This window comes from Callospermophilus lateralis, chromosome 1 (assembly GCF_048772815.1).
Source record: "Callospermophilus lateralis isolate mCalLat2 chromosome 1, mCalLat2.hap1, whole genome shotgun sequence".
NCBI lineage: Eukaryota > Metazoa > Chordata > Mammalia > Rodentia > Sciuridae > Callospermophilus > Callospermophilus lateralis.
In genome coordinates this window covers 62,392,895-62,412,243 of record NC_135305.1, presented here as the reverse complement: position 1 = coordinate 62,412,243, position 19,349 = coordinate 62,392,895, and the positions used below count along the sequence as shown (strand labels likewise).

The window sequence follows — 19,349 nt, the reverse complement described above, 5'->3', positions numbered from 1 at the left end:
TAAAAGTTGAATGAGATAATGCATAGAAAATGGTAATTCAGTAAGTATTTAATATTATGCTGACTTTATTTCTTACTAGTAGCAATAATTTAAATAACATATGCTAATTTTTGTAAAAACAGAGTAGTATTATTAGTTAAGTGAAACTAGCCTAGTAAGTGCTGTGCCCCGTTTTCTTATTTTGCTTATTTTACTTTATATTAGGCATTGTTAAACAAAAATAATTTTGGTATCTAGTTCCACAGCTTTAATAGGTACAATTTTAATAAAAGTTTTATCAAAATTATTTACATTCTAAATAAATTACAACAAATATATTTTTCTCTAGAATTTCATTAGAAAGCTGTAGTTAAGGGTACAAAATTTGTTATGTAAAATGAGTGATTCAACTGAGACCTAAGGTATGGCAGATTGAAGATAGTTAATACTCTACTAATAATACTCTATTATATATTTGCAATTTACTAATAGAATAGATTTTAAATCTCCTCAATACACACAAACATTTGTTATATTAATACACACAGTGTTAGCTGCTTAGAGGTAATAGATAAGGTAATTAGCTTGTGATAATTATTTCACAATGTGTATGTATATCAAAACATCAAGTTTTACATTTTAATATGTCAATATGAAATAATTTATGTCAATGGTATTTAAATAAAACTTAAAAATAGAAAGCTGTTGTGGATAGTATGTATGATGTTGAGGTTTTTCAAACTGCCATATAGTACCTTCAGTGCATAGTGAGGACTTGAACCCTGAATAAAGCAACAGAATACATTCAGCCAATTCAAACTTCAAAGGGAGGAATAATGCATCTTTTTTTTTTTTTTTTTGGTTGAAGTTTGCAGAAGAAAATTAAATTCAGAGCTTCTCAATGATTCTGTATTCCATGTCACAAACAAGGCATGGATAGAAGAGTCACGTACTTTTGGAAGAACTAACAGAAAATGTAAGGTGCTTCTTTTGTGCTGTTACAAATTGGATTTCTCTTTCTTCCCTTGAGAAGCCAGACTGAACAATAAAATACTCTTAAAGGAGGATTGCTGAACACCAAGGCCGTGTTTTTGAAAGCCAAGTAGATGAAGAAAAGAGCTGTATGCTTGGCATTTTGAATCAATTATCAGTGAAATCCTATGATGCCATTCAGAATAGAGGCCCTTAAGTCAAGGTTTGCTCTCTAAGTATTCTCTGCTTTTAGTAGGTTTGGCCTTGAGCATTATAAAAGACTTAATTTTTTTTTTTTTTTTTTTTTTTTTTTTTGCAAAATAAAACTTTCTAACAGATAAAGGTATTCATTTTATAAAAGGTAACAGAAAATGAGTACTAATTTTACTCTTAATATAGTCATAAGATACTTAGTTGATTGGTGTCAGTAGGTTCAAGGCTAGGTTTCCATTGATTATTTAGTCTTCTGTAGTAAAAAAGACACTCATACTTCTAATATCAGTTCAAACAAGTTTGTGGATGTAAAACATTACTATTTGTCTAGGATGAGGAAGAAAAAAGCACATATAATATACAGTGTGTATATATATATTATATATATACTGTATTATATTTATATATAATACAGTATAACACAATGTCATATACAAGATATTATTGAAAATATCAAATACAATGTAATTTCAAATAATCCTCAACAATTCATAGATAGTGAGCCAGAAATAGAATCAACATTATTAAATATATCTGTCCTAGTAAAAGAGCTTTTTTTTTTTTTTGTGGACAAGAAATATTTGAAATTATTTAAAAAATAATTTATTTGGGGTTTCTTAAATTTTACAATTTTTAACTAACACACTTGGATTTTTCCCCAGTTTTAACCAGAATCACTTTAAAAAAATCTTTCTATATAAAACCTATTTACAAATTTAGAGAGGAAGAAGGGGAGAGATTGGTTGTATGTGTACAGATATAACGAAATTGCAGGGACAACAGTTCACATCCAGGGAAGGACAAATGAGCTTTAGCATGGACAATGTTGTGTTTTAGCTTTTCATTCCATCATCTGCTGAGTATTCAGTGATCTCAGCACTGCTTTATCTTGAGCATTCTTGTACCTCAGAGACAGAAATGTCAGCTTCCTTAGAAATTCTGGTTGAGTTCTTTAATTTTATAGTATTTAAGAAAAGTCTGTTAATTTCAGGTTGTGAAAATCATATGTATATATTTTTTCAAGTTAACTCATAATCTGGTTTAAGAAAATGCAACTAAGTAACCAAGGGTTCAAAATAAGATCATTTTGCTTGTTTATTTGTTTGATAATTTATATATGTTTTTGACACTTTTATCTGCTTTTCATAATCTGAGGAAATGTGTTTCTTTGATTAAAGACTGCAGAGCATACTCTCTCCCTCGTTTACATCCCTTAGAGTAGAATTGTTGGATTAAAAAGTGTACATTTTGATAGGTATTGTCAAACTGACCTCTAAAAAGGTTTCACTAGTTTTATATTCCCATGGCAGATTCTTTGTATTTTGTTTTCTGGCTTCAAATGTTCAAATAAAGATTGTGACCAATAAAGTGATGATTGCATTTGGAAGTTTTTGTAAATACACACTGACAAAAGGTTGTGCCTATGTCCTTACCTCTCATTACACACTAAGTTTATAAATCTTGCTGATATGATAAGCATATAATACTATCTCTTTCATTCTGAATAAACCTTAAAATCTGCACAAGTTCCTAGTCTGTACATTTGTTACGTCCTTTGTCCATTTGTAGATGAATGTATTTTTGAGAAAAGCATTTAAAATTTACCTTATAAGTGGCTTGTTTATAAATGAATTTTCAAATTTATAAACTCAGAATTACAAATTATATTGCCATGGTGATAGGAAAATTTTAGAGCTTGTCTGTTTTTGCCAATACCTAATAGTAGAACTCACAATTACTGTGTCAGTGCCTAATACTTAATAATTGTTAAGCTATCAAATGAAATTAAGAAAAAATCAGTAGCCTTGTAAACAAATAAAACTTTATTAAAAATAATGAGATGCCAGTTTGTTGCTTGATGTGAATTAAAAAGACAAGGAAATTGAAGAGATAGAAGAGACGGGGATTAATGAAGTCTATCTGTATTATAAATAAATACTATTTGTGCGGTAGAATAATATGACTTGTAATAACAAGTCATGAATGTTAAAAAGTTATGATTTCTGTCTTTCTGAGATGTTTTGTATATTAAAATAAATATTCATGAATAGGGAGTATCAGTTCAGGTTTTCTATGTGAATGTAAATTTTCTTAATAACTGGCCACTTAGTGTTCATTGGATCATGCTCTTGAATATGAATTCTCTAGTATCTCAGATGCACCGTGGATCTGACTCAGCTCATGAATATTCACACACACACAACTGATCTTTCTGAAAGTAATCACATCCATAAAGATGAAAATCTTGTTAGTTTTCAATAATGAGAACCACATCAGGATGCTGGTCCCAGAACAATGTTACAATTCCCTTGTTTTTGTTGTTTCCTTTCTTTCATTTTTGTAAATGACACAAACTTTAAAATATAAACACATATGCTATGCATCAAAAGATCTTTTTTCTTTTACCTTTGTAAAAGCTTGTGCATGATTTAACTGATTGCTTTGTTGGCTTTATTTTCTCTGGATGTAGAAAAGAATAAAGTAAAAACAATGTCTCCCGTCCTTATCCTCAGCACATTTCCACTATTGAGGCTTGATTGGAGTTTCTAAATGCAGCTTGGCCCAATCTGCTAACCTGCTGGAAGAATAATACATATTTTACATATAAAGACATGACCTTATATATGCGATCTTTTGTGTACAGGGAAAATTATATTCTATGCCAACTAAACTTTTAATATGTTAGTATGCGATGATCCCAGAGACCCATAATTATAAATTATATAGTATTTTAACTCACATCCCACATTTAAATGACTTTCATTGTAATGCATGATATACTTATAATACCTATCCAAGATTACTGAGAAGTTATTAAATAGGCATCAAAAGATGCCTGGTCCTTATTAGCCCCATATTATAATTAATTGAATAACCAGGAAAATAAAGGAGAAGTCAAAACCATTGTTTATAAAGTTAGTAATAAAGTAACAACTAGTTCATATTTTCTAATACTGATGTGGTCAAACCTCTGAATGACATTTTCCTTTATAAAACTCTATGCCTTTTTGTTGTTTTGTAACTACAGTTAGTAAGCAGTGTTCAATGAAAAAAAAAATTAAACTCTGAAGGCTAATCTATGTTAGTATACCATAAGGCACCATCAGTAGTGAAGGGCTGAGGTCTTTAAACTGCAGAAGAACTTTGTAGGTGTCTTCCAACTTGTCTTGAGGATTAGGAGGAATATCACCTAGCCCTCCTGTTTTCTTTCTCAAGTGGGTAGAGCAGGGTAGTGCTCAGTCAAGAGCAGTGTTGCTTCCAGGGGTGATTTGACCACATCTGGAAGCCCTTTTGTTTGTCTCTTCAGAGAATGGTGCTTCTATCCTATAGGCAGGAGCAAGAGATGCTGCTAAACATTCTACAGTGCATGAGTCACACTTACAACAGAGATATCCAGTGTAAATGTCAGCAGGACCACTTCATATCACATTTAACTTCTGTCTAAAACTTAAGATAACCACTGATTTAGAAAAGTTTTACAGATAAAGCAATGAGAATATGTAATATTTGTAAATAAATGAAGTCAGATTCAGTTTTTAATTATAAGTTTAAAAATTTATTTATTTATTTATTTATTTATTTATTTATTTATTTATTTATTTTGTAGCAACAATAGTGTTAAATGAACTCAACTGGACAAGTGCCTTAGATGAAGTTTTCAAAAAAAATCGGGAGGAAGACCCTTCATTGCTGTGGCAGGTGTTTGGCAGTGCTACAGGCCTGGCCCGATATTATCCAGGTAAGTGCTTAGTGATTCAGTCAGATGAAATTGTAAGTATCTCCTTCAGCATTTCTTGTGAACACTCTGTTACCTTCTCCTATATTGATATCCCACCAGTTTTATAAAACAACAACAAAAAAATTATCTTCACATAGCTCTAAATTGTTTTACATGACTCTAAATTGATCAAAATCATTTTGAAATGAAGCACCTCTGAGAAATGACTGTAGCACTTGGTACCTGGGCTGGGTTAGGCTGCGGTGAGACCATGAAGAGGTATTCTTATGTCAGTACCTGGCACAGGAGGCTACCATGAATCCTAAAATAAGAGGTAGGAATCCAAATGCTTAGCATAGATCTGTCAGTCACATTAAAGAAACGAATAGACTTTTTAGACACTATTTGAATATCTCTTTCCAGGTTTTTGGTCTACACTTGAAATTTCATAACAATAGTGTTAGTATTTGTCTTGAATCAGTGAATTTGTGAATGTGAAGAAGAAATAAAATAAAATCACAAGGAAAACAGAGCTCTCTTATGTGTCAGTTTGTATTAATTTTGAAGGCATCTCAAGTACATAATCATATGTACTTGGTGAAGATATGAATGTGTTTTATAAATTAAAATGAAAAATAAACCCCATCTTATAATGTTCTTTATTTTTATAATGGAGGGTAAGAAGAGATAAATGGCACTTCCTATAACAAAATAAAAAATTAATAACTAGTATGTCCTGAGAGCCTTTGAAAACACTTTAAGTGAAATATCTGTTGTTATTTTTAACTTCATCACCTTTAGAAGAGCTGACAAACACAAAATGCCATTTCTTTCTCCAAGGCATGACTTGAATTATCTGAGATACTAGAGAATGTGGTATTCAATGGCCACAATATGACTTTAAATAGAATTATTTTTAAGACATGAGTTTTTAAAAACATGTTTAGCAAATTGAATTATTCATAGTAAATAGTGACAGTAAAAAGTAACTTAGTAGTAAAAAGGAATGAATAAAAAATTAAACTATATATAACTGTATTATGATAAAAATAAATAATAGTATAGACTTAATTCTCAAATTAGTTAAAAAAGTTATAATATCTGCATGGTTACAAATGCCAGATCATAGGACTGGTAATAATTCTTTATTTTGGAAATCCAGAGCACCAGGAAAGGCCAAGTTTATATTAGATATTGAAAAAATGAATTATAATAAAACATTAATGTTAATACTTGGTATGGGAAAATTATCACCTAGGTTTTTATCCTAATTGAATTTTCCATTACACAAATAATTTTTTACTCTAGTAAAATACTTCTAAAACTCTTAAGTACTTTTATTAACATGTCAAATACTATATATCACAAGATTGTGAATTTTAGTCTATAAGATCATATCAAGGAAAAAAGCAACAGTACTCATGCACATAATAAACCTGACATAATAATCCTTAAAATTACATTAGGTTTTATAAAGCATTTTCAAGTACAATTTTAAAATATAGGAATTAGATACTTGATATTCTATCTAATAATACACAAATATGAGAATGTTTTTAATCATAACAGAATTATGTAGTTTTTAAATATTTTAAAAATATTACCTTTGTATAAAATTCCATATATAATAAGTTGAGGGGAAAGGAGGAAAAAGAGAAGTGAGAGAAAATTTGGATAATAATGAAAAAAACAAGAGTTTAGGATCACAGAGAAATGGATGATGCAGAGAAAGAGAGATAAAAAAGTGTTACTAGAGGGAGAGGCTGAAGAGAGGCAAGAAAGAGTACCTGTGAACATGAGGAGAGAGCCAGAGGTGCAAGGAAAGATAGGTTCTCTAATGAATCCTGCAAGATGGGCAATTTTACAAACAGCAGCTAACTTTCAAACTTACAAATATCATATTCAATAATTCTTTCATTTTAAAAACTAAGTGAGAGATGAAGTCTTTGTTTTTGTCTTTTTTTATTTTAACCCTAATAGGTATTTTCAAATGTGCTGACATTTGTTCTTTTCATCTTGAGAAGGATCATTAGATGTTTAATTTGGCTGAATCCATGTTGTCCTCTGGGGCATTCGCTGTGAAAGCAATCCTGTGCCCAATATGTAGTTTTTAAGTCAGGGTTTGTCAGATAAATCAACTCACCAGAAGACTGTCAGGCTTGGCTCATTGACTTGCTGGAGGAAGTTTTTAAAATGGCTCTCTTGACTGCTGTGGAAAACGTTTCATGCAGTTCCAACTGTTTTAGTGATTCTGTTGCTGAGTTGCTTTTTATGATGATTATGACACAATAGAACCAACCTATTCTATTAAAAGCACTAAGACAATGTTATAATTTTAAAAGCAGAATAACCTGCTTATACCACATCATATTTTCAGTATACTTAACACTTTAAACATATTTAAAATACTTTTTTAAATGAAGTTATTTTTTTAAAAAAATTTCTTAATAGACAATCCTTCCTTTTCTTATCATTTTGATGTAAGCCAAACTAATGTAAAGTGGCTCATTCCTGTTTGTCTCTTAATTCAAAGGTTAGAAACACCTTATTAATATCATCTGTTATATTAATGATGAGCAGAATACAGAGTATGATCCTTAGTTGAATTTTTATATATGAGACTTAGCCTTCCAGGAAGGATGTCCCTATTAGCTGGATAGACCTCCTGAACTTTGAGTTTTAGTCACCATATCTGAAAAACAGGGGCCTAAATAACTTCTTGGTTTAACTTCTGGAGGTGTCATGATCAATTAGATAATATGACAAGAAGTACTTTGAAGACGCAATTCAGACATTTCTGCAACAGCGCTTATCAACTATAATAATTTACCTATATCCAGCCCACTCTCCATCTAAACCATTAAGAGACATTATCAAGGTTACAAACATTTGAGTTGGAAGCTGACATAGACATATTGAAGGAGATCTAAACATGACAGTGACAACGTAGAGGAGTTGGCCTATCACTTTAGCTGGGTCAGTTTTCCGTAGGGTTGCCAGAAAAAATAATGGATGCCCAGGTAAATTTAAATTTCAGGTAAACAGCAAAGAAATATTTAGTGTAAGTATGTTTTATGCAATATTTGGAACATATTTTTAGGAAAAAATTTTTTTGTTGTTCATTTTGAAATTTAAACCTAACTGCTTGTCATATACTACTTATTTCTAAATCTGTCAAAGCTGTCTACTTCACAAAATTGTTCTGAGGGTCAAACAAAATTTATTTCCTACATTCACTCAAATGCAGAATATTATAGTACTCTTTCTCTAATTCTGTAAGGTACTCATTTTTATTTTCCCGAGGCTTCTTGCCACAGAGTAATAAAAATAATTTTTTTTTTTTAGAAACTAGAATCCTCTGATTCACAACATTCTAAATATATCCTTGTTCATTAAGATTCCAGTTACTGAACAGCCACATACCGTTGGAGTAAAGAAAACATTTTCCAGAACCAGAGAGCAAGTTTACAAATTCTTCTTTCCACACTTAGACGTGGTAGTGACTTCAGAAGACCATCAGAAGAGAAACAAGGAGGACCATCATGGTTGAAATATACAATTATTAGGAGACTAAAAAGCATTAAATATCTTTGTTATCTTATTGCCTGAATATAGGGAACATTTGGGTATGATCAGCTACCCTCATGGTTTTAGTTTATCAGATTATTTAAAGCACGTGGAAACACTAGCTTCCAACAAGGAGGTTACTAGAGCTGACAGGATCCGGAGCTGATTGTGAGAAGTAGTTTGTTTAGTTAGTAGTGGAAATTTGACTCAGGCATCTCTTTCTGGACTGAACCTGCTTTCTAAACTCTTGGTGTATTTGAAAATAAGCTACGGAAATCATTGCTCATTCTCCTTTTGCTTCTCTCTTCTTGCATTTTTTATCTCCATCCCCTTCTTTCTTTTGTACCATTTGGAATATAGGTCACTTGTGTGTAATGATAAAAGGAACATTCTATGAGGGGAAGTTTTTGATTCATCTGAATACTGCCTTCATCATCATTTTATACTTTGGCTAATGCATGTTATGCTTTTGTGTGTATTTCTTCACCAGTCACTTGGGATGCCAAGCAAGATGATGTTAACATCATCTGCTGTTTGTCCAGGCCTGTAGCATTTTTTAAGTTCACAGTGCTTGTTCTGCAGGAAGACTAGAGTAACTTGCCCCAGTCATAGAGCTCTTGGCATAGATGAAACTGGATCTTGAAGTGATTTCATAGGAGTACAGAATCCAGTAGTGCTTACCAGAGGCTGGCGAAGTAGGGATGAGGAGAAGATAGGGAAAGATTGGTCAAGAGATGCAAAATTACAGTTAGACAGTAGGAATAAATTCTGCTGTACTACAGGAGGGTGACTATAATTTTAAATATTGTGGTGTGTATTTCAGTAACTAGAAGAGAGGATTCTAAATGTTGTCACTAAAAAGAAATGATAAATGTTTGAGGTTTTGGATATGTTAAATACCATTATCTGATCATTATTTAAAAAGTAGCTAGAACCCATGTCTAATGATATCTTCATTGAATATAGCTTTTTAGAAAATTAGTTTGATTTGTGGGTTCTTTCCTTTGGAGGTCTTAGTTAGTTTACATATATTAACTTCAGAGCTGTTAAAACTATTTTCATAGATTTCAACTTTGTGAATTCTTATGCATTTTACAAAACTGTAAGTACAAACTGCTCATTTCACCTATTAGGGTCTCCGGAAATTGTAATAATTACTGCAGTAATTGGAATTGTAATTAAGAATCAGTGGCTCATTGAAATGCCAATGTAGGCAACACTTACCCTGTTTAGATAATTAGCTGCATTTACAAAGAAAAAAAAAACAGAAAAAAATCAGTTTTATCTGTCTTTTGATATTAATCTTATTGATAATGATTAATAATCTTACATCTTATTACTAATTCATTTTTTATTTACCTCATTTGTTTATTTTAAAACCATGTGATTACAACAAAGGTAGCTAATATGTATTGCATCAGTGTTTAATAGACCTCTGGGTGACATTCCTTGTTGCTATATCTGATATCTGTTGAAATAAAATGCAATAGAACCAGTTTGTGAGGTATATGGAGTGACTTTTCTTCCTTGTGGGTAGACAATTTTTCTCAGGTTGTGTAAAATTTTTTGAAAAATAGTTTGATAATACTTTAAGGATCAGATAGCATATGACAAGGGTAGTCCAAAGGGTAATGCTTTATAGTTTAGTTATTAAAGAAACATTTGATAGATTTCTAACCAATATAAAGAAAATGGAATAAAGGTGAAGCCTCAGAACTTGTGATATTTGTAAAAATAATGCCTTCAAGGATTCATTATCTTTAAAAATTCCCATCTAGATTTTACCTGGATATCTGTGAGTAGACACATTATTTAACCTTAGATGCATTAACTTTAGATATATTTAACATATTTGTGGATCACTATACAAATAAACCTTAAATTGAAGTGACTATTACTTTTTAGTACCAATAATTATTAAAATACAGTGTGTCTATTAGATAGTTTTTAGCAAACAATTACTGAAAAATCCAAAATTGTGATTTTTAACACCATGGCAGTTTGTTTTTAACCCATGTCAATCAGCAATGCGTTGACTATGGCTGGTAGAGGGGCTTCACAAGAAAGAAATGGCTACACACTCCTCATTTCTCTCTCATCTTCTGAGTGTGGTCTCTGTTTCAATCACTGTAATTTGCATTCATTCCTAAGGACAAAGGAGAGTAACCCCCTTCTTTCTAAGAGAACTTCCCAGAAGTCACACAAAACATTTCTTTATAAGTTACACTGGACAGAATTTAGTGGTTTTGTGGTCAGTTTCCTTGCGTATGGCCATGTACCTGGCTTAAAAGCAGATTCTGTATTAACTAAGAAGGGTACAGAAGGTATTGGGAACACAAAACATCCCTGCCTCTGTTACTATGTACTAATCTGTGTTTTCAATCTTGTCATTTATGCCTTCTAGAAAATTAAAATCTAATTAATGTGTTAGAAGTTATACATCTTGAAATTTAGATTGCAGTTCAGAACATTGAATAAATGCCAAATAAACTCGACAGAGTGTAGTAATAGAATCCCACTAAAGTTGTGACAAAGAAGTAATTATGGATTAGTATCATGGGTGAGGTTTATGAACTATGACTTGAAAATTAGGTTAATTGCTTGGTGTGGTGGAACATGCCTATAATAACAGCTACTCCAAAGGCTGAGAGAGGAGGATCTCAAGTTTGAGATCAGCCTCTGCAACTTAGTGTTACCCTCTTTCAACAAACAATCAAAAACCAAAACAAAAAAGGCCACAGATGTTGCTCAATGGTACAGTGCTTGTTTAGCATACATGTGGTCCTGGCTTTAATCCATAGTACTGACACCCCAAAAGAATAGAAAAAAAAAAAACTAAATAAAAATTAAAAATAAAATACAATGAAGAAAAAATGACATGATCTTACAATCTTTCTGGAGAACAGTAAGGCACAGAGAATAAATAAATAAATAAATAAATAAATAAATAAATAAATAAATAAATAACAAGATGAAGAAGTACTGTTGTAGACTAGTGAACCATGATTGATTTGTTCTAGAAAAACAGTAATCATATCAAAAAGCTTATTAATGGCAGATTATATGGCTTTGAATGTCAGAATGACTTGGGATTTAACGTGCAGGCAAAATATCATGCATATTCTGGGCAGTGGGGTATGATGGCTAAGGAGATGTCTGTTCTTATCAGAAGGGGGAAAAAACAGGCTCAACCCAAAGCTCTTCCTATGTATAATGCTCTCATGTGCAATTTGAAAGATATATACAAGGAACCAAGTAGGATTTAAAGAAAAATAATCTTTGAATAGAAAAGTTGAGGATTTCAGATTTTATAAAAATAAGAGTATAAGCTAACTTAAATTTTTTAATTTGAGCGTGACTGGATATGGAAATGTAGGGCAGTTTACTGAAATTAAATATCACAAGCATGTCTTTTGGGGGAGTAAAATGATGGGTTTAATTTAGAATAGTGAAGTTTGAAGTGTTAATTAGAGGGTGCTAATAGTTCTACTCCTAAGTACTGGGTTTATATTCTGAATTATGTGATTTGCTTTGCTATATGCTACCCATCACTTTGTGGGAGGGATAGTCATCTAATACACAAGTGAAATTATGTCATACTATTTTGTAGTTCTCAAATAGTTCTGATTTACACAGTTGATTCTGTAGTCTAATTTCATTGTGTTTTGTATGACTTCGTCCCTTATCTAAATCTTAATTTTCATAGGTGAGGGTTATAATAGTTGCTCACTTCATATTCAACTGTGTATCCAGTCATCATTGGCTAAATTATTTATTTTACATGTCAGAATAGTTAAAATGATTGCTAGTGTGAAAATCAGGAAGTGTCAGTAATTCAGCTGGGGATAATAACCTGTGTATAAAATATGTGGATAAGTATTCCTAAAAAACTTCAGCTGTTTTTAGCTTCTAAAATATTTCTCATTCTGTTTATTTTTCTTTTCTGTACTGCTAGATGGTTGTACTTTGTGTCATTCATTTGTAGATACATTAGAATTATCTTGTGTATTTTGTTTTTATGTTCAGCATATTTGATTAAGGAAAATCTAAAAGATTTTTTACTAAAATTAAGAAATGTTATGTACTTTTTTGGGTATGCAAAATGTAAACTTTGAAAGAAATCTTATCACTATCATCTAAGAATATTTATTGACCTTTAGAAGCAGGAAATGTGTTCCTATAGAATCATAATTTGTTTCTGTTCTTAGAAATATATCATTATTTGATTTATTTACTCACAAATAGGGACCTGTTTCTTCATCAGCATTTACATTTTTTAATATGTGGCACATGTCTGACATTATTTTCTAATAAATCCTCCATGTCTCATACTTCATAAAATGTACTGTGCCCACAGTGGGCCATCAAGATGATGAAATCTTTGTGTGACATTTATTTTATTGAATATTCTACTGAACCACACAACTTGACCTTGTTAATTGCTCCTTCTGCTAGCAAAAAAAAAAAAAAAAAAAAAAAAAATGCCTGTCTATCTTATTTGAAAATGTTTTACATGATTCATCTGACATCTGAAGAATTATCAGCAAACCACATAATCAGCCTTTTATTTTTAAAATTATGATGATTTTTCCTTAGCCATAATACTATATATCTGTTCATGACTTTCTGTCAGTTACTTATCTGCAAGAAGTGAGAGAAAACTTCTGGAAATATTTCAGTAGAGATATCCCAGTCTTTCTCCAGCTCTTACAATGATATCATCTGAACATCCTGAACATGAAGTCTCATTGCTCAGAAACAAAATTAAAACTTAGAAATTATTTGATTAATTCAGTATAACAAAGTCTGGGCAAAGGAAGGAAGACTGATAAAAGCAAAACAAAAGTCTTGTTTCTGAAGGAACAGAAGAATTCTGAGGATTCTAATACCAGTGAGAGAGACTTTTTCTCTGGAAGAGGTCACATGTAGGTGAGAAAGAAGCCTTATCAAAATATTGAAGGACAATGTATATATATATATATATATATATATATATATATATATATATATATATATAATGTAATTATTAAAAGGTCATCTGGAGTTTAATTTAGATAATTGGTTTTCTGATAAATTTATATGAGCTGATGTCCATTTAATGACATCTGGCCATTAAGACCATTCAAATATCCTACCTCTCTCTATATATCTCCAGTTTTTCCTTTCACTACATAGTTCAATTTTCATCATATACTTCTACATGACTTTTACCCCTTTAATTTTTATTTTATTGTATATAAATCTATGCTTTCTTTTCATATCTCTGTGTATTTGTTCCTGGAGACCATCTCTGGTCATGTGCATTTAATCCATCATTCAAAATAAGATGTAAGCACCACCTTCCATGTAAAAGCCAAAAGGCTTTCCCAAGAATAATCTTTCCTCAGTTGGTTCTTTTGGTGAACTTAGTTTTGATCTCTTTTTTACAATAGCTTTCAAATTTTATCTTCCTTCAGATATTATTTGGGATTAACTTATTTTTCTGTCCACTGCAATGTGTGCCACTGCAGGTGGAGACAGTTTGTTACACTTTAACACAGACTATAGAACCTAACATTGTCTTGTATACAGTGGGTAACCAGTATTTATTAAATGAAGCTGGATAAACAAGTCAAGATCATAGAGTACTAGAGTTGAAAAAAGTGTTAGAATTTCATAAAAATAATTGCCAAATAAAATGAAATGAGAAAAGCGAAGACAAAAAATTATTAGAATAATAATGAGTTACTATTTTTTAGGTCCCTGCCTTGGGCACCTGTCAGTCCCATTCTCTTGCTTATACCAATATTCTCCATGGGGTTTCTGGGGTTAATGTCAGCTTTCAAATTCCTAGAAAGTGACAAGAATCTGTACCAAGGGGATGGAGCAGGATGGGAAAATGGCATGATACTATGTTAAAGTGCAAGTTAGAGGAATATGCTTTTAAATAGCTAAAATATAAGCACATCTTTAAAAATCTATTATTTTAATTAAAAGCCATCAAGAAGATAATATACCATGATCAAGTGGGCTTGATCCCAGGGCTACATCCCAGGGATGCAAGATTGGTTCAACATATGCAAAATAATAAATGTATTTCATCATTAAATAGAATCAAGAACATGAACCATATGATCATCTCAAAATAGAAACTTCCTGTGATAAAATAAAGCAGCTATTCATATTAAAAACACTGAAGAAACTAGGGACAAAAGGAAATAACCTCAATGTTATAAAGGCTATACACAACAAACCCAAAGCGAACATCATATTGAACAGAGAAACACTAAACGATTTTCTTCAAAAATCAGAAAAGACAAGGCTATTCACTCTTACCACTTCTACTTAATATGTCTTGAAACTCTAGCCAGAGAAATTACTGAAGAGAAGGAAATTAAAGGGATGCAAATAGGAAAAGAAGTCAAACTATTTGTTTACAGGATCCTAGAAGATCCCAAAAATTCCACCAGAAGACTCCTAAAGTTGAGAAGTGAATTCAGCAACTTTACCAGAGTACAATGTCAACACTCTTAAATCAATAACTTTTCTGTACTCCCAAAGTGCTTTAGCTGAGAAATAAATCAGGAAAACTGTCCCTTTCACAATAAACACATGTACACCAAAACAACAAAGAAATAAACCCCACACACTGGGAATTAATCTAACCAAGGAGGTGAAAGATGTCTACAATGAATGCTATAAAACACTTAAGAAAGAAATTGAAGATGACGTCAGAAAATGGAAAGGCCTTCCATGTTCTTGGATAGGCGGAATGAATATTGTCACAGTGTTATACTATCAAAAGCAATATACAGATTCAGTGCAACCCCCATCAAGATCCCAATTGCATTCTTCCAATTGCATTCTTCCATTCTTCCCAATTGCATCCCAGAACTAGAAAAAAACGGTCCTTAAATTCATTTGGAAGAAAAACACCAGATAGCCAATGTAATTCTAAGCAAGAAAAATAATGCACAAAGCATCATAATACCCAATCTCAAAATTATACTAAAGAGCTAAAATAGGCAAAATAGTATTTGCATCAAAATAAATAGTGACACCAGTAGAGTAGAATAGAAGACAAAGAGACAAACTAACATACTTATAGCCATCTGGTACTTGACAAAGGTGCCAAACATGTATGTTGTAGAAAAGATAGACTTTTTAACAAATGATGCTGGGAAAACTGTTTATCAAAACATAGAAGAATAAAATTAGATCCCTATGTCTTACCCTGCATAAGTCAAATCAAAGTGGATCAAAGAATTAACAATTAGACCAGAAAACTTGCAGCAGCTGCCTTGAAACATAGGATCAACCCTCCATCATATAGGTACAGGCATCAACTTCCTCAACAAAACGCTTTATGTTTACAAAATAAAACCAATGATTAATAAGTGGGATGGCATCAAATAAAAACAACAACAACAACAACAACAACAAAAAAAACCCTTTTACACCACAAAGGAAATGGTTAAGAACATGAAGAGAGAGCCTACAGAATGTGAGAAAAATCTTTGCCAGCGGCTCCTCTGACAGGGGATTATTATTCAGAATATATAAACAACTCAAAAAACTCAGTTCCAAAAAAAACCCCCAAATAACCCAATCAATATATAGGCAAAAAAACTAAACAAATTTCTCAAAAGAACAAGTGCAAGTGGCCAACAAATATATGAAAAAAATGTTCAACACCTGTAGCAATCAGGGATATGCAAATCAAAACTATGCTGAGATTTCATGTCACTCCAGTCAGAATGGCAATTATCAATCACACAAATAATACTAAATATGAGGATGTTGGGAGAAAGATACATTTTTGATTGGACTGCAAATTAATGAGACCATCTGGAAAGCAGTGTGGAAATTCCTCAAAAAACTGAGAATGGAACCACCATATGATCCAGTTATCCCACTCCTTGGTATCTATCCAAAATAACTAAAATCAGCATCCTATAGTGATACAGGGATTTCAGTATTTATAACAGCCCATTTCACAATAGCCAAATTATAGAATAGACCCAGATACACATCAGTAAATGAATGGATCAAGAAAATGTGACGTATATACACAATGAAAGTTTACTCAGCAATAAAGACGAATGAAATAATGGCATTTGCCAGTAAATGGATAGAAACAGAGAACATCATACTAAGTGAAATAAGACAGACTCAGAAAATCAAGGATTGAATGTTTTATCTCATACATTGAAGCTAGAGCAAGATAAGTGAAAGAAGGCTGTGTGGAGGGGAGATTAGATATCTTAAAACTACAGGGAAGTTAATTGGAGTAGAAAGAGGAAGAGGGAGGGAAGAAGGGAAAAGAGAAGAAAAACAGAATACATTTAACAAAATCATGTTATGTATATATAAATGTGTCAAAGGGAATTTTACCATTATGTATAGAAAATGTCAATCAAAAATAAATAATAAAAGAATGAAAAGAAGATGAGTAGATGAAGGAGAATAGGGAGAGGGAGGAGGGGAGAGAAAGAGGGAGGAATGGGGCGTGAAATAAAATTTCTTGCATAAGTTTTTGTTAAAATGAACCCAAATTTATTATGTATAATTATAATGTGTAATAGAAAAGCATAAGCAAAACATTTAAAAAATCTAAAATAAGTAACTCTAGTGAGTCAATAATAATTGTTTTCAATTATTTGTTTATTGCTTTTTAAGTGCCAGTTCATAGAATCATAATAGTTACCCATAAATATGGGATTGATAATCTCATTTTATGTGAAAAGAGTTAAGTACTTTATCTCAATTTATGCATCCAGTGAAAAATCTAGGTAGATTAACTCCAAAACTTATGCTCCTCTTAAGTTCTAACTGACTACTTCCAAGCCGAAAATATAGTTTTAAAGAAGAGATAATAGACTCTTTCTGTTATTATTCACCTAATTCCAGTTTTATCTTCTGCTTATGATCTCATTAACAGTTCTGAGCCATAAAGCTTTTATAATTCAGCATTTTAAAACTTGATCTGGAAAGGTGCATTGTCTTATGACCAGTTACTTTTCAGAAAAATATGTCATTCCCAAATCCAGTAGTGATGTATAAATATAAGCCAAATAGCAAAACTACCCAATTTCAGCATTATAAGTATTGAATAGCAACAGGCTGCTTCCTAGGGCCAAAATTATACTCTTATAAGAATATATAGGAATGAAAAAAAAAAGTAGTGAACCTAATTCAAAACATGCTGTGAAGATTTTTGCTTCCTGTACATTCTCCTAGTTTTAAATCTTTACCCAGATTTGTATGAGTGAGGAACCAGTATCACTTCAAGATAACCAGCATAACAGAGGCATAAAATAATAGTCTTAGGTAAAACTCTATCTTGTAAGTGAACCAGTTGGTTTGGGTAACTCTAGCCTATAAAGTTGTTCATCAACCGAGGTTCTATCTACTTGCCATTCCTTAGGGTGTCATTCCAAATCTGCATGATCCACTTGCTGCCCACATAAATAATATACAATGATTGCTTCTGCTGTACCCAATAAAAACTTTCATTTGGACACCAGCATGTCCAACATGAGGCCACAAAAGTGGGGGCTGCGGCAATTAGAGGAAGGCAAGCAGTGTGACTGACAAGTTACACCTGTCACTTCTGCTCATATCCTATCTACTGCATTTTATTAAATGGCTCCATTGTGGTAAGAGACATTGAGAAGCATAATCTCTGCATGGCCCTCAACTAATACTTGAGGCATGCTATTGCTAGAAGGAAGAAGAAATGCATATTGAAGTCCTGGCACAGAATATGCCTCTGACAATTCAAATATCATTTCATACTTTTGCCCCCCACATGTTGAACACTTGCCTCTTTCCACAGATGGTCCAAAGTCCCAACTAGTTAGTACTAGTTAGAGTCCAGGATCTCTGGGTCACATGCAATTTTCTCCATCATTTAGTATGACTTTTTAAAATTTGACTACATTATAATTCAGCAGAATACTATTTCGTCAACCCTATTAATTCCAGTTGCTTGCCCATGGGTATGACATACAATTGTTGCTTTTGCTACTTATAATAGAAAAACTCCCACTTGGAAAAAGAGCAAGAAAAACAGAGCCATCCTGGATCCATTATTTTCCCTACCCATTCGATCAAGAAAGAAACCCAAAGTTCTCGTAACCTGCATAAAGCAAGTTTCTTAGCTCCCCTGATTGTTTCTGAGTGCTCTGTGGGAATCACTCACTTGTCTAAAATACTGTTGGACACATGTGAATGGGCTGTGCTTGGGGCTAGACTGCTTTCTTACCTTGCTGTTTTCTGGTACAACTTTGGAGCCCAAGAGTTGCTTTAGGGCTCAAATAATTACACTGCTTCTGCAGACCAGGCTTGTAGTTTGTTTAGTAATTCAAACATCAACAACAATGCTGCATTGGTTTCTAGTTATTTTCTTCCAGTGAATTTCTTATGTAAGCAATCCTACTGCTAATTTTAGTCAGAAATGACTTTTCAATCTGACATCTTTTATTCAGTCCATTCCCTTCTCCTTCATCTTAGGGCTGGTTTATTTGAAAAACATTGGCTAAGTACAGAAAATTTGATATTATCATTAGTAGTATACCGTACTGATTTTAAAAGTGTCTATCTGTACTTGTGGCAAAAGGTATATAGCTTCCCACAGAGTTTTGTCCTCCTCCATCATTGTGAAATCTCATTTTGGAAGTGACTGACTAGCCAGGGACTTCATTTCTTAGACCTCCCTTGTGTCTGTATAGGACCATGCAGCTAATTCTTTCCAACAGAATATGGAGAAAGTGAGATTATCATGACTTGCCTGTATCTCCTCCACAGTTACCATCCTTTAGCAGCTTGGGTGACCTTGGAAGACAGTGGTTAAAGGCAAAAGCTCTTCTAGCTTTAGACCTCTGAGTAACTACCTGGAGTAGAATCTGTGTCTCCCATG

General features: G+C 32.3%; 1 protein-coding gene across 1 annotated transcript in view; it reads left to right on the top strand.

Moving 5' to 3' along the window:
* Cacna2d1 (calcium voltage-gated channel auxiliary subunit alpha2delta 1) overlaps positions 1–19,349 on the top strand; it is a 449,854-nt gene that overhangs the window by 311,449 nt on the left and 119,056 nt on the right. Inside the window, exon 7 of the mRNA XM_076835140.2 lies at positions 4,772–4,903. Coding sequence (XP_076691255.1) covers positions 4,772–4,903 — 132 coding nt within the window. The remainder of the gene's footprint in view (positions 1–4,771; positions 4,904–19,349) is intronic.